Raw genomic sequence first — 15,502 nt, forward strand, 5'->3', positions numbered from 1 at the left:
AAATGTAATGACGTAGTTTTGGAGTGGAGAGTGATGAGTAGGGTACTTCACTGTCATTGTATACAATACAACGAATTTTAGTTTGGAAACACTTAGACAGCAAAAAAGGATGTTGAAACATAAAACAAAAAAAAAAGTAGAATTTAGAATAAAAAAAAACAGAGTACACTGTAAAATAGATATAGATTGACTTGATTAATGTGTTCTAAAATGTATTGCACATAATATAAAACCTTTAGAGATATTGCACATTGTATACAGAGACAAATGCACTGTAGTACATGCAGAGGCAAAGGGTGGGCTAAAAATGGTCCTGGTGGATTTACTGAGGAGATTGTGGGGGGTGTGATGGCAGCTACAGATTTGGGAAAATAGCTGCATTTCAGTTTGTTTGTGTGTGATCTTTCCAAATGAAAAGAAATTTCATATACAGATATTTAAAAAAACTAGTCTTAAACACAGTAGCACTGCATTGTGTTACTTCCCACCTCTCAGCCTATATGAACAAGGATGACTAGTGAAATACAAACAGCTCCCGAGACATAAAAAGATACAAAAAATAACTTCAAAATCATTTCTGTCCGAATGAAACCTTATTGTTGACTTCGTGTCGAAGCACGCCGCATCTTTTTATAGCTGTTTTATTTTCATGTTTTATTTTGTATTTGTTTGTTGTCTCATATCTCTGTGCCCCCTCATGGTGCATCTCACTGGCAATTGCATGCAAGGAATTACAGATGGCACCAGATAAAGTCTGAAATGGAATGACCCATCCAGTCTCACATGACTGTGAGCAATGTTGGTTTATTCTTTTTTTTTTTTTTTTTTTTTATCTCAGGGTCAATGTTCAACTGGAAATGCTGGTCATATGACTGTTTACAACTGTGTACTTTTGTCATATAATTAGTTTCTGGTTGTTATTCGTACTCCTGATTTTGTTGGTGATACAAAAACAAATGCATAATTGTAGCTTTTGAGACTTTTACCACTGTTATCAGCCACAAACCCTATCCATGATCAAGTCAGAGTCAGAAAAAAACACAGTCGAGTTACATACAAGGGGTGTAAAGCCGTGTCTGTATCAGTGTAGAGCTTGAAATATTGTTTTGACTTAAGAAGTGTGCGGTCAATTTGTCATTTTCGACCACATATCCATATTCATTGGATATCATATCCATCTGTATCCATCCGTCGTCCAAAGGTATGTTGACACCTAAACATTACTCCCGTTTTTTTTTTTTTCCTCAAACTGTTGCCATAACTTTTGAAGCACACCATTATTTAGAACGTATTTGTATTCTATAACAGTAAGATTTTCTTTCATTGGAACTAAAAGGCCAGAAACATGTTCCAGCTTCATGTACAAATGGTCTGGTTGAAGTAAAAAAGAAACTCAAGTGTCCAACAAAGAGCCCTGATCTCAACCCCACTGAATTCCTTTGGGATGAAATGGAGCACTGATTCCATCCCAGAGCTCCTCACCCTACATCAGTACCTGACCTTGGTAATGTTCTAATGGCTGAATGACACAAAAATTCCCACATCTGCAAGATCTAATGGAAAGCCTTCCCTGAGGAGTGGGGATTATTATAACAGCAAAAAATGAATAAATCTGGAATAGGATTTCACTATAGTAACTTAATCACTCATAGTAGTTACAAAATAATAATATGCTTTAGGATGAATAACTGAGTGCTAAGCTGACAGTTTAATAGGTTGGAGGATTTAAATACATTTACAGTGACAAAGGGATCAGGATCTGCGTGAAAGCTGGTGCATGTGGATTTTATTTAGGTAGTGCAGACAAAGCGGAGGAAAAGTTATACCTCCCTCTGAGGAGCACAGCAGGAAGAACTGAGCTTCAACATGTGCAAAACATTCTTACAGTATTAGAGAGGTATATGTAGGTAAAGTTCCTCTCCCGATGCCACCAATATGCACCTCTCTCACTCAGGTTTATAAGTGAACCTTTGTTATAAAACTTGTTACTATTATACTGGTTATATGACTCCTCATCATGTTGTTAAGTCGTAATTAGATTTCAGCTTCAGCAGCCATTTTGTCGTATTGTTCATTTAGACACCTGTGTTTTATTATGTGCACACAGCACTATACTGTATCATACACACACACAACTACTTACAGGTCTAATCACAAAAATCCATCTAGTACAAACATTTTCTCACATAAGTCTGTTTCCAGTTACCACCCCTCTGCTAATGCCCTGGCACCTGTGTCCTATTAGCACCTGCAAACATGAACTGTTTAAATAAACCTTAGAATCAGTGGTTTGCTCCCACTTTGTGCTCAGAGACTGGGGAGAAATCTGGGTGGCCTGGCTTGTTTTGTGACAAATTTTGGCCTGTATGTGTATTTATTTACTTATTTATTTATTTTAAGAAAGTTAGTATTAGTTATCATTTAGCCAATTCTGACCAAATGTATGCCTAAACTTTATCAGCGGTGGAAAGTAACAAAGTATAAATTCGTTACTGTACTTTAGTAGATTTTTCTGGTATCAGTTCTTTACTTCACTATATATTTTTTAGATTCATATTAAATTTTTTGCAATTCTTAAATTTTTAAAACAGGCTCGTTACATTAGTTTTAATCTATTTGGTGACATGATCAATATTTTTTTTTCTAGCACTGTGCACCGTTTTTTAGCTCATCAACTTATTTCTTTGTCATTGCATTGCTTTTTCAACCTACCACTGGTGTATCAATTCCTGGCACCAAAGACGTATGCTCAGCCAAGGGCACAGAGTGAAATTATGGATACAGGGCAGACAGAGTGGAAAAATTTGGATTTCATCTGAATGTAATATTTTATTTATTTATTTATTAATATTATTATTATGATTATGATTATGGTTCTGTCACATGATTGGCTGATTAGATCAACACCGTTTCTAAACACAGGCAAACTAGGGGGTCGCCTCAGGCGCAAACAGCTGGGGGTGCGGTTGGGGTTGCCAGTGAGCACCCCTTGTCCTCCACACCACTCTAGCCCTTTTGCCTCTTTTTCTGCTGTTTTTTTTTTTTTTTTTTTTTTTTTTTTTTTTTTTTACAGTATATGCTTACATACTTTAATTTCGCAATGATTAATACATGTATTTAACCTTTTTATGGAAGGGTGCGAATGATATGTATGGTGCGAGTGGAGCCATGGGGGGGGGGCTGACAATAGGAATCTGGTTCAGGTAATTACATAGTAAATAATTAAAGTGATCAGAGAGTACAGATGAAAAAATATTATTTATACTCGTGAAAGAATTTGCAAAAAGCTATTATTTAAGGGAAAATCTGTTGTATTTTTAAAAATGCTCTTTTAATTGTATATTTTTAACCACTGGCTAATTTGTAGATGGGAAACATCAAAGGCACACCTAAGTACAACCTCCACCAAATGACTGTGCACAGTGTGTAAAATTGGTCAACATTTAGCATGGAGAAAACCAAAAAAAACATACAGAAAAGACTTGGTTGATGATTGTTCTCCAGACCCAATCTTTTAAAATCCCAATTCTTAATGGAATTCTGAGTGTTCATAACTGGTTCAGTAAACACAGCTGGTTCTAAAATTATATTATAATCTAAATATAATGTAAATATAAATTATCAGTATAAAGCAGACTAAAGTACTATTAATAATGACTGAATGCACTCTTGACATCCACTAAGTTCCCATGTTATTCATCGTAGCCTTATTTAATCTCGCAAGCCTTATTTATGCTCTTGTGACATTTTTATTTTCTTTCATCATTTCCCAGTTGTAATGTATACTGATATTCAGGATATTCTAGCCCAAAGTCTGGTCGCCTCTGGCAGGAGGTTAAAGTAGGTTGGTTAAACATTCAAAACATGCATTCATACAAACCTGTTTGTAATGATGACTCCTGAAAGGATTATTTTCTATCTTTAACTCCCTTCATTGGTGCTTGCTGCCGTTATACAGCTTTACCCTCTGAGTACCACTTCAGTGAATGCATGGAATGCAATAGTGCTTCATAATGTTCCAAAATCAATACCAGTTTAATCATGGTTTTACAAACAGGCCCACATGGACCAATGCCTGACTCTGTTATTACTTTTTTACAGACCCTCATAAATATTATTGTGCATGTTGATTAGAGGGAAATAGCCTGACTGTCAATGATTTTGTGAACGCGCTTGTTTTTTCTGTCAGCTGTGTTTGTAAAATGACATCAACTGCTGGTTATTTTCGTCTTGTTGGTATTGAACATGGCAAATGTGTCAGGCTGAGACAGTTTGGGAGCAGACCGTGGATCTTTCGGTGGGGGTATATGGCAAGTTTCAAAAAATTTATTTTTCACAGCAGAGTTTGGGAGTGGTACTACAACGTCGCCATTGTTAGCCTTTCTGAAATGCAATCTCAGTCCCTCCAGTGCAGTATCCAATGATTTATTCTACATTTAGGAATTTCACATGCTAACAAGACATAATAGATAGGGTTTGGCCAGCAGGAGCGAGCCAGGTTGAGATTATGACGACCTCTGGTTAAGGCGTGATTGATGGACATGCAAGCTTGTTGGGGATGCATGAGGCTGTTGGACCTGCTCACTGCATTTCGCACGCCCTCAATGCAGTGCTCCTGCAGAGCTTCTGACACATTCCTGTGATGAAGCAGACATAAATAACTCGGGGATATATTTCTGAAGTACACTATGTAAAGCAAGACTGTGCAAGCATGTCCAGAGATGGATGCTGAAGACTGTGAGGTAGTGATTATGCCAGCTATCTTGACCATACACCACGCATGAGGAGCTTGTACTTAGGTGTGCCTTTGATGTTTCCCATCCATGTAGTCTCCATCTTGTCATAAAACATCTGGAGTAGAATGACCCTGCAGCAAGTATCTTTTTTTTTCCATTCGTTTGGATGTTTAATAGACTTGGGTTTACTTTATCTGCTGGTCATATATCAAGGTATTTGCAACTGCCAGGAGAGCAGGCCTACCTTTCAATCAAGGACTTAAGATGAGTGTGTGTGTGTGTGTACAGGACGAGAGTGTTGGGCGTGTAATTAGTGGGCTTGCTAGTGCCAGGTGGTAGAGGAGTGTTTCCAAAAGCCTTGAAGTGTCCAACTGTGTTAGCAGAGATTTGCTCAGGGTGACACCTGGCTTAAAGTCTTTTTGGGATCTATGGAAAATAGAGACCTGCTGCACAAGGGCAATTTCTTCAGAATACATTTCTGCAAAAAAAAAAGAGAGATAGAGAGAGAAAGAGAGCGTCGATCAAGTGTCAGGGTGTTTGTTACAGTTACATTATCCAATGTCGGTATGGCTTGTTGTAAAGTCCAGTTATTTTGTAATGTTTGCAGAGAAACGTTCTGACTCCCGCATTTCTGGGATCCGTGATTCTTTATTTGGCACAGCAGTACAACAAGCACGGTCATGTTATGCAAAAGCCTCGCATCCCTGTGTTTTCCCACTCGTGATTTTGTTCCTTCTAAATTTTTATTTCCTGCTATGATCCCAATGTTTTTCATTTAACCTTCATAGGTAGGCAAATGGAATCTAGTTATCCGGTTATTTATAATTTATGCATCTCACTCATGGAAATATTGTCTCACCTGGCTGTGTGCTGTAACTGTCATATAGTTCAGGAAGTCTTTGGAATTACTGTATAGAAGGTTTAGAAAAATACCATCTCTGTCAAGCATTGACTGGATTCTTTTAGTAACTTTTTTCTGATTTCCTCAATTCCCTTGGTTTACCAGTTCATATAATTGAGGTTCACTCTCGTGTTTGGAACCAGTCATCCCCGGGGAAAGTACTGATCATAGCTGCATTCTATGGTAACAGAGGTGACTGGTAACTAAGCACACATTGGAAATTGATCATTTAGAGTGCCATGAAGAGTTTTAGTGTACACAGCTCATGGCAGAAAATAGGACCAGTCACTCTGATTGTTAACAAAGAGGAAATGGTTGATTTCCTGATTGCTCCTAACCACCTAGTCATTAGTTTGTGGGTGGTATTTTGACATTAAGTTCACCAAATTTCCCAAATCCTCTATAATGGAGCTCCTCACATGGTATAGGAACTGAGTGGAACCTCTGAGTGGAAAAACATTTCGACTGGGATAAATGAAATATGTGATTGAAGAAGTCAGTAGGCTTGAAAGTGGTTGGCAGGGCTCACAACAGAAGCTTTCTGCCTGACAAGAGCATTCCATCTGGCAGGGTTTTTACATTTCACATAGATTGAGTATAACTTGGATAAGTCTATTAATCAATTCTGTATAATTAAAGTAGAATGTTGAAGAATTTATCAGCTGTTGATCGTTACAACGCATCCTTTGGTAAAGTGCAAGCCACAACTGTCTGAGGCCTACCAGCACTACCAACACTGAATCCCCCCCCCCATCTATTTCACATCAAAATATTTAGTTCTGTGCTCAATATAATCTTGTGTAGAGATAAACCAGATGTTCACCTAACACTTTTCTCTTTCTCTGATGCCTAGCATAGCATTGCAAATGAGCTGTACTCTGTAAAGTGACATGTTTCTGAAAAGGCTTACTAACACTGGCAAGTATCAGATTTAAAGTTTTTGGCATCACCCACCCTGGAATAATAACATGAGTCAAACATTGGGATGGCTTGTTTTTTTTTTTTTTTTTTTTTGCTTTTTTTCGCATTGTATTTGATGCTACCCAGAATGTAATGTAGAGTTTTGCAAGTTGTAACACAGGTCTGAACCATGAGAACAGAAGATGGCGGATTGATTCAGTTGCTGCTTAGCTGATCCACAGCCGATACTTAAACTAAAGTCCCAAGAAATCCAGCAGTCATACCTCAGTTTGTGGAAAGCTGCTGTTCGCTCGCAATCCATCCAGCTGAAAACCATCCTTGTAAAATCAGTTGTTCCAGCAGCTATTCATTAATCTAAGAGAAGTGTCAAGTTAACTCAGATTGAAAGGCAGCTTACACCAATAAATCTCACAAAGCTCTGCTTGGTGTTTAATGCCAAGGTTTCCATCAGGATAATTATTTCTTGTTCATTTTAAAGCTGGAGCCTTGATTTCTTCATCATCTCTCATGGACTCATGACAAACTTACATAGCATTCGTTTTATCTTTAGTAACTGCTTTATCCTTGTTGAGGTCGCACTGGATGTATGCGGAGGGAGAATACACTCTGGTTGGGACACCAATCCGTCGTTTATATATACACACACATTCACACCTAAGGGAAATTTAGAATCATTAATCTACCTACCAACATCTTTGTTGGAGATGGGAGGAAACCCAATTGAATTCAGGATTGAATCGGGAACCCTGAAGGAGGCAACCACTGTGCTGCACAAAGCTTATAGAACATAAGGTTCAATATACTTTTACAAACTAGAACCAGATACTGCACTATCAGTGAGTCTAGACTGCTTGTCCTAACAACAGCAGAGATTAAATTACATTTAATCAGCCAATTATAAACATGATCATATCACATCACCACTAATCATTTGTTTCACTTGTTTGGTGCAGCATACTGTTTTTAATTAGATAAAATTATTTTTTTCCACTGCCACAATCAATATAATGGGGAAAGTTTAAATATTGAATATTATCCTAAATCAAATCTTGAAAATAATCACTTGCTATTTAATCTTTTAGTAAAAAAATAGTATTTTTTTTTTTATCGAACATTAGCTTGAAATAGCATGTAGCCCTGATCATGTTAAAGTGCCTGTCAAAAGTTTGGAAACACCTACTTTTTTTATTGTTTTTAAGATGCATGCATGTCCAACAAACTGGCAAAAACACACAAGAATTGGACAATGAATGAGTGGAAGAAAGTTCTGTGGACAGATGAGTCCATATTTGACATTTTTTGGTTCTAACAGAAGAACTTATGTGATATGGTTAACAGAAGAGAAGACGTTAGCAGCATCACCCCCAATGGTAAACATGGAAATGGAAGCTTAATGGTTTTGGGTTGTTTTGGAGCAAAGAGGGTTGGAGATGTATTTTTAGATGAAAGTAATACTGAACCAAAATGGCTACCATTCCATATTTCAACACCATGCAATTCTGTCTGGACTGCGGCTCATTGCAACTTTACCATAAGAGACAATGACCCGAAACATATGTCCAAGCTCTGTAAGCGTTATTTAGATAGCAAACATGTTATCTATATGTTATAAGGTTATCCCAGTCACTGCACCTAAATCATATTGAACTGCTCTGTGATGAACTGGGTCACAAGGTCAGAAAGAAATATTTAACTAATGAAGAACTCTTTTTGCAATTTTACAAGAGGATTGGCAAAGTAATTCAGCTAAATGTTTGGAGAAATGAACTGTGCAGGTGCCATGTGTAAAGTTCTTATTCATGCTTAGGATTTTTTAAATGAAAAAATTAAATTGAACATCTGTATATTTATATATTTGTTTGGTCAAAGTAAGTCTTCATACCATTAAATTACCTAGTTTGTTGTATATGAACAAAACAAACGTGACAACATGAACGTGCCTCTAAGACTAGCGATTTCCAAAAATTTTCCAGGCACTGTATTTCATGTATTGTTTGCTTGCCTTTAACAGAACTGAAACAGGGGGTGAACACAGAAGTCCAGAAAGGCCATGCATTCTATTTTTGTGATCTCAAGTTGTTTTCCTGAGATAAGGAAAGTTGTTTTTTGAAGATCGTGGCTTTTTGTTTACTTGTGATTTTATGATAAAGTTGTTCTGTTGAAATCACAACTTGTTTTTCTCATAGGTCGAAATTTTATTCATTATTTTATTATTGTGCAAACATACTGTACACCAGGTTTTTATCTATCTATCTATCTATCTATCTATCTATCTATCTATCTATCTATCTATCTATCTATCTATCTATCTATCTATCTATCTATCTATCTATCTATCTATCTATCTATCCATCCATCCATCCATCCATCCATCCATCCATCCATCCATCCTTCCACCCTTCCATCCTTCCACCCTTCCATCCAACCACCTTTTCTCCATTAATCCTTGTCCCATAATATGAAGCGAATAATAAAAAGCATAATGAGGAATAAAATTGTCTTTTTCTTTCAAACATATGAAGAATCAGCAATGGTTATTCAATATACTAAGAAAAACAAAGTAATGCATGCACTTTCTGAATTTTTGTAGGCATTGCTGATTATAAATTATAGATAAATTCATTATGAAATATAAATTAATTTAAATAAATATTAATTATTCCACTAAAGGTGCCCCACAGGTGCTCAAAAGGGTTCAGGTCTGGAGACATACTTGGCCACTCCATCATCTTCACCTTCAGCAAGGTAGTGTTTGGGGTTGTTATGTTGAAAAACTGCTGTGTTTCTGAGGGAAGGGCATCATGTTCTGCTTTAGAATGTTACATGTTGGAATTTATGTTTTCCTCAATGAACTGCAGCTCCCCAGTATCAGCAGCACTCATGCAGCCCCAGACCATAATGCTACCACCACCATGCTTGACTGTAGACAATACACAATTTTCTTGCTACTCCTCACCACGGCCATCTTTGTGAGGAGCAACAATTCTAATTCTCAAATCCTCGAAGAGTTCTTTGCCATGAGGTGCCATGCTGAACATCCAGTTTTCAGTCTGAGAGAATTGTACTCAAGCACCAAATTTTAACTGCTTTAATACGAAATGTGTATGGTCCTGTCAAGCAGACACAATCACTGAACATGATGAATAGCACATGTGGCCTTACATGGCTAAACGACAAACAGCTGTTATTACTTAGGGTGTACTACATTTTTTTGCCAGCTATATTAACAATAACGGCTGTATGTTGAATTATTTTCAGAGGACAGTAAATCTGTACTGCTATACAAGCTGCACACTGTATACAAATCACATATGTGAGTCATTGTATCACGCATATTTTGCAAATGTTGACTGTATAAACTGAACTCAATTTCAGTCTAAACTACAAACCATTGCTAGTTTGTTGTTGCATAGGAGAATGTCGGTTCCACCATTAAATTGTTGAACATATTTACGATAAAACATGTGATGAGACCAGTCAGAAATGTCTAATCACATAGCCTTGTGTTACATCTTCTTCCTCTCACTGCTACATAACAGTTTGTTTAAACTCTTGGTTTGGCAGCTGAGAACATTAGGCATCTGTTTCATGTTTAGGCTCGTCAGGATTGCCCAAAGAGGATGAGAAAACAAAAAAAAACCTGAAGGCTGATCAGGTTAATCACCGAGGAAAACGGAAAGTGTTACCAATGATAGGAGCCAGATGAATGACTTGGCAAGTGTCTCCAAAGACAGGAAGAATTGTCTCTTTGACACAACAGCTCAGATGTGCACAGCTGGAGCTACATACCCTCCCTCGTTCACACTTTCTGACCTCCAGTGTCTGTTTCCACCTCAATTCGTCTGGATCTCCCACACACCATCATACGACCATTAAAATGTTGATAAGCACAATTTAAATCTCTTTCACGTGCTAAGGATTTGTGTGAATCTACATTCAAGGGTTAAATTTTTTACCTGGTTTCTACCCCATTTTTTCCAAGGGAAACAAAACTTGTTCATGTCCATATTCATGTCCATGTGACCACTGAACTGGAGGTATAAATTGTATTTTTTTAATGAAAATTATAATCCAACCACACACTCAATTTTCCACCACAGTACACTGCTGAACTGTAAACCCACAAACAGTCCGCACGGACAAATCACACACGGAAAGGCTTGCACATATATGCGCACAAGTTGAAATGATACGAAGGATTTATTATTTTTTTTTTCAATGTGAAGACGTGGATTCAATTTTTTTTTTTTTTTTTTTTTTTTACAATCTAAGACAACCTGGCATGTATTTCTCTTTTTTTTCTAGCATATTCCAAGAATTGACATGGGGGGATTGGTGTGGGGTGGGGAAGATTCTTTTTTTCTTTTATTGCTGAATAAATGAAATACACTTTCACTGACTTGGAGGAAAATAAAATTATCTGCTGCTTTTTTTTTTTTTAACCATGCACCCATTTAACCTTGACCACAAGGACATGCAGAGGAGAGGTGTTCATACTTCTCAAGCGAAGAGGAAACGCAAAAGAAAGAAACGCTAGGAACGGAACTGTCAGAGTCTAGTGGGGCTTTTCGTAGGAGGGATATCAGAAGAGGACAGGGATATCACATTTAAAACTAACTAGAGAAGTACTGTCTGGTTTTGCATTTCTCAAACATACAAACAGGATCCATAACGCCAGGGCAGGGATTAAACAGAAGACAAACTCGGGTCATCGATGTGCAAGAAAACATTGGATTTTATATATAAATATATATGTTCAGTGATATCTCTATTTCTTTGTGCAACCACAATAGAGCAAGAGAAACATTGAAGGATCTAGTTTTTTCTCCTTTTGCTTATCTAATCACAACTCCTTAGTCATCATGAAATTCCTCCCTTTTCTGGATTTCCTGAATTAACTATTGCAATGATGTGTTCCTTCACATTTGACATCGGACCCTTCGTATTTACTTTCCGTAGACATCGTGGCCAATTGTAGCACGGGTAGGTGTTTAGGGACTTCTATAAGATGATCGAAGGTTTGAATGTCCTTGAAGACGGACTCACAGAGATTGTCCGGTTTGGTCTCGTCTGGACTCGGAGATGGCCGTCATGTGTCATGTGTTATGGTTTTTGGTGGTCTGATTTGATTTCGAATTTACGGGGAGCTCAACTCAAGCACACCAAACTCAAATCAAGCGTCACAGTTTTCACACAATGCACTATGGTTTTCGTTTTAGAAAACAAACGTTAAAATATAAAGCTTGCATATTTTGGCATATTTTTATGGCCCCAAGGAAGTTTCACAGCTATTTGTCTTGTCGAGTGTGTGTGTGTGTGTGTGTGTGTGTGTGTGTGTGTGTGTGTGTGTGTGTGTGTGTGTGTGTGTGTGTGTGTGTGTGTGTGTGTGTGTGTGTGTGTGTGTGTGTGTGTGTCTGCATGTGTTGTCCATTGTGATAAGATTCCCAGCATGTATGGGGATGGAAGAGGGAGCTTATACATTCATAAACCTGTGAGGGCTCTCCTTCTACTTCAGTCCTGTGATGGAAGAAAAGAAGGGTGAGGGGGGTTTGTCCTGAGACACTACGTGGCTGTTCACCTCTCTCTCTTTCATTTTTGGAAAAAGAAAGAAAGAAAGACCTTATGAATAATATTTTCCTATTTTTCATGTTTCTCCTAATGGAAGAAATGTGTGATGTTCTGTTTTAGCAATTACATCTGAAATTCGTCAATGGATTCGTTAAATGTCTCTGTATCAGCCTGACTAGAAGGACAGGATGGACAGAACGAGAGAGAGTGGAACAGGACTGTTTGGGAAGAGAGGATTGGAGTGTGGAGGCTCTCCAATTACTAAGCCATCAACAAAACCCCCACATCTGCTACAGATAGACAAGTTTCTGCCTCTTGGATCATAACAAGCTTGTGGCCCTTGATTTAGTAGTGAGAACTCTGATAAATGGACACTAGTCTGGAAAATTAGACATCTCCCTCCTTCTGCTCGCACACTTCACATCGTTGTGGAGCACTTATACACACACTCAGTCGGACATCTGAATGCACACCTCATACTTTCCTTCCATTTCATTGGAGAAAAAAAAAAATAAGCCCCCTGTCCCAGTTGCATTTGTCATTAAGTTCCTGTTAGGAAAGCAACATAATCATTAAACATGTGAATTATATTCTTGTAAACATACACCTTAAGAGCGGTTTATATTGCATGATGTAAAAGGGGGAAGGAAATGTCACTGCTCAAATGGTTGGGGCGGCCCCTGAATGAACACAAGGATAAGGAAAACAAAAGGGCAAAAAAGAGACAACGAAAGAGTGCGTATAAAAAATGAGGCGTCCTTATAAGAAAGGCTACAAAAACTCCACTGGCCCTCTGGCATCGGCATACAGCAAAAGGCACCACAATATTATTTCTATTTCTTTAAGTTGTGAAAAAATCGGCACGTCTCTTTTATGCTGTAAATCAAAATGTACATATAAATAGAGTTTTCCCTATAAAAAAAAGTCTTTGCTGTTAACTAGTAGACAACTTTTTTTGCTAAAATGAAAATAAATATTTGTTTAGAATATCTGTTAGTTATATAAAATAAAAAATATTTTTTTATAGGTGCAGGTCTATTGGTATACAGATTTTGCGGAGTGGGTAGGTGGACTGTGTCATTAGTGAGCAGCGCTGTCCGGTTTGGAGCGTGCGTGCTGCTGCTGCTGCTGCTGCTGCTGCTGCTGCGTGTGTCTGCTTTGTGTGCGGGAAGTCCGTACGTGTGTGGGAGGCACAGGCCTGTAGATGGCTGAGGGCTCGGGTGTGTTAATGTTCTGCATGCTGAGGAAGGGCGTGCTCTCACCCTCCTCGCCCTCCTCCGATTCACTGCCTGACAGGCAGCTGCGCGAGCCCAAGTCCCGGGTCGGCCTGTAGCCCTGCGGTGCCACGTGCCCATTCAGTCTGGACCTGTGCCAGCGTCCGCTGCTTTTCTTTGGTTGCTCCAGTGAAAGCGGGTACTCCTGCGTGCTTTCATACTCATCGTCATCCTGGGCCAGCCGGTACAGACTGGAGGGCAGGCTGCCTGCGCTGTCCTGCAGGTAGGAGCGTGCCCGCTGCTGTTGTATTCGCTGCTTGTAGGTCTCGTGCAGAGGCAGCTGGTAGCAGCGAAGCAGCGGCTGGTCCTCCTCGGGTGGGCAGGGAGAGCGGGCGGCTGGCGGCAGAGACATGGCGTGGTTGGCGTTGGGAGACGTGATCTGGAAGGTAGGCACCTGTGGAGGCAGTGAATAATGGAAGTCCACTGGAGACAAGCGCGCTGGCGTGGTCAAGGCTGACACGTACCTGAAAGAATAGTGAGAATAGAGTTTAGACACGCTAGGATTCTGAAAAAAAAAGGCCCTGTGTAACAACTTGTAATCCAGCTAGCCGAACCTAGTCAGTTAGTAATTCATTTAATAACTGTGATTATATAGGTGGTTTTTTTTTTCGGTGTATCCGATTGTGCACGTGTGCATCTTTAAAGTCATAATAAAATAATTCAAACCTCAGGATCATGAGCTCAAAGTAACTGCTTCATTGAAAAAAGTGTATTTCTTAGTAAACACGTTTTGGTCTGCGTTTGAAAACTGATAGACAATTAATTTCACAACTAATCAAGCAAATACATATTTATGGCATTTTGGCACACGCCCTTAGATTTATCTCATTTATACATCTAAGCAGCTATGGGGTTGAGGGCCATACTTAGGGTCCCAGGAGTGTCAGCTTGGTGCTGGATTTGAACTCACGACTTTCAGATCCAAAGTCCCTGTACACTTCCCTGTAACCACTAAGCTACCCATAAGAACCCACTTTTCCTATCAAAGCATAAACACTGACAAATTTACCAGCTCAAACTGAGCACCGGTTTAATCCAGAGTGAGTCAACTGTTTTGATGAAAAGAAAATAAGAGAAGTACCCTCGCCAAAACACAAACATTATTAACAAATGAGCCTCTGGCTTCTAGTGTGTTGTGTGTTTACATGGCACGCTAGAAACTCTGCGACCTTTGCAGTGTTTAAATCTGTGTGATGTTTGTTACGTTGTGGTGTAAACAGGTCCTCCAGTCGTCGTTTAACTCTAGGAAAACGACTTTGTGAACATTAAGATCCAGCAGCTGAGAGCCTCGAAAGCAGATGTAAACGCTTCCATAAATAACGAGTGCCATGGCTACGGGCCATGGTGCGGTTTTACACCCGACCCCCAGCACATGTGAGAACTACACTTCCCAATTAAACCCTTTCCTCTGTTCGCACCAAACCTGCTAATTTAGATTGGCTTCGGTTAATTTCTGTCACATACACAGAGTAGGTCCCCTGGTGGTCTAGTGGTTAAGATGCAGCGCTCCCACCGCTGCGACCCGGGTTCGATTCCCGGTCAGGGAACCATCCCCAGCCACTCTTAGTGCCGGTCCCAAGCCCGGATAAATTGGGGAGGGTTGCGTTAGGAAGGGCATCCAGTGTAAAACATGTGCCAAATCAAATATGCGGAGGATCCGCTGTGGCGACCCCTAACGGGAGAAGCCGAAAAGAAAGACAGACACAGAGTAGTAGGAGCTAGCTTATTTTTCTTGAATGGCCTTAGCATTCAAGATTTGAAAAGAGGGAAAGATGAGATAAAGTCGGTTGATACACCGGAGGTTTCGCAAAAAAATCCCCATGAGATGATGTGTTGTTCAGCTCGTGTTGACTTAATGAACCCCTTACGGTATAAATCCTCATGCTTTGGCTGTTGCTCGACGGCGGGGGTGGCTAGCAGGCAAGAGATAACTGTAAATACAGCTGGCCGGGTGCTAACTTCGCTCCCTAATGTGTATATGGTGCATCTGGGTTTAGCTTGACCTGTATCACCTCAGGCTTCGGAGTCACATACCTCTCAGCATACGCTAATACCATTGCTATGTGCTATATTGTGTGAATGATGGCAGCGAGGTTTTCTGG

General features: G+C 39.3%; 1 protein-coding gene across 8 annotated transcripts in view; it reads right to left on the minus strand.

Annotated features, from left to right (window-relative positions):
- Nucleotides 1-10,590: 10,590 nt before the first annotated feature.
- Nucleotides 10,591-15,502, minus strand: part of nrg2a (neuregulin 2a) — a 95,310-nt gene continuing 90,398 nt past the window's right edge. For all 8 annotated transcript variants that reach the window (XM_083565450.1, XM_083565448.1, XM_083565451.1 and 5 more), the window contains one exon: nt 10,591-13,864. In XM_083565450.1, coding sequence (XP_083421576.1) covers nt 13,207-13,864 — 658 coding nt within the window. In that variant the 3' untranslated portion in view covers nt 10,591-13,206. The remainder of the gene's footprint in view (nt 13,865-15,502) is intronic.

The sequence above is a fragment of the Silurus aristotelis genome (genome assembly GCF_946808225.1).
Source record: "Silurus aristotelis genome assembly, chromosome: 16".
NCBI classification, from domain to species: Eukaryota; Metazoa; Chordata; class Actinopteri; order Siluriformes; family Siluridae; genus Silurus; species Silurus aristotelis.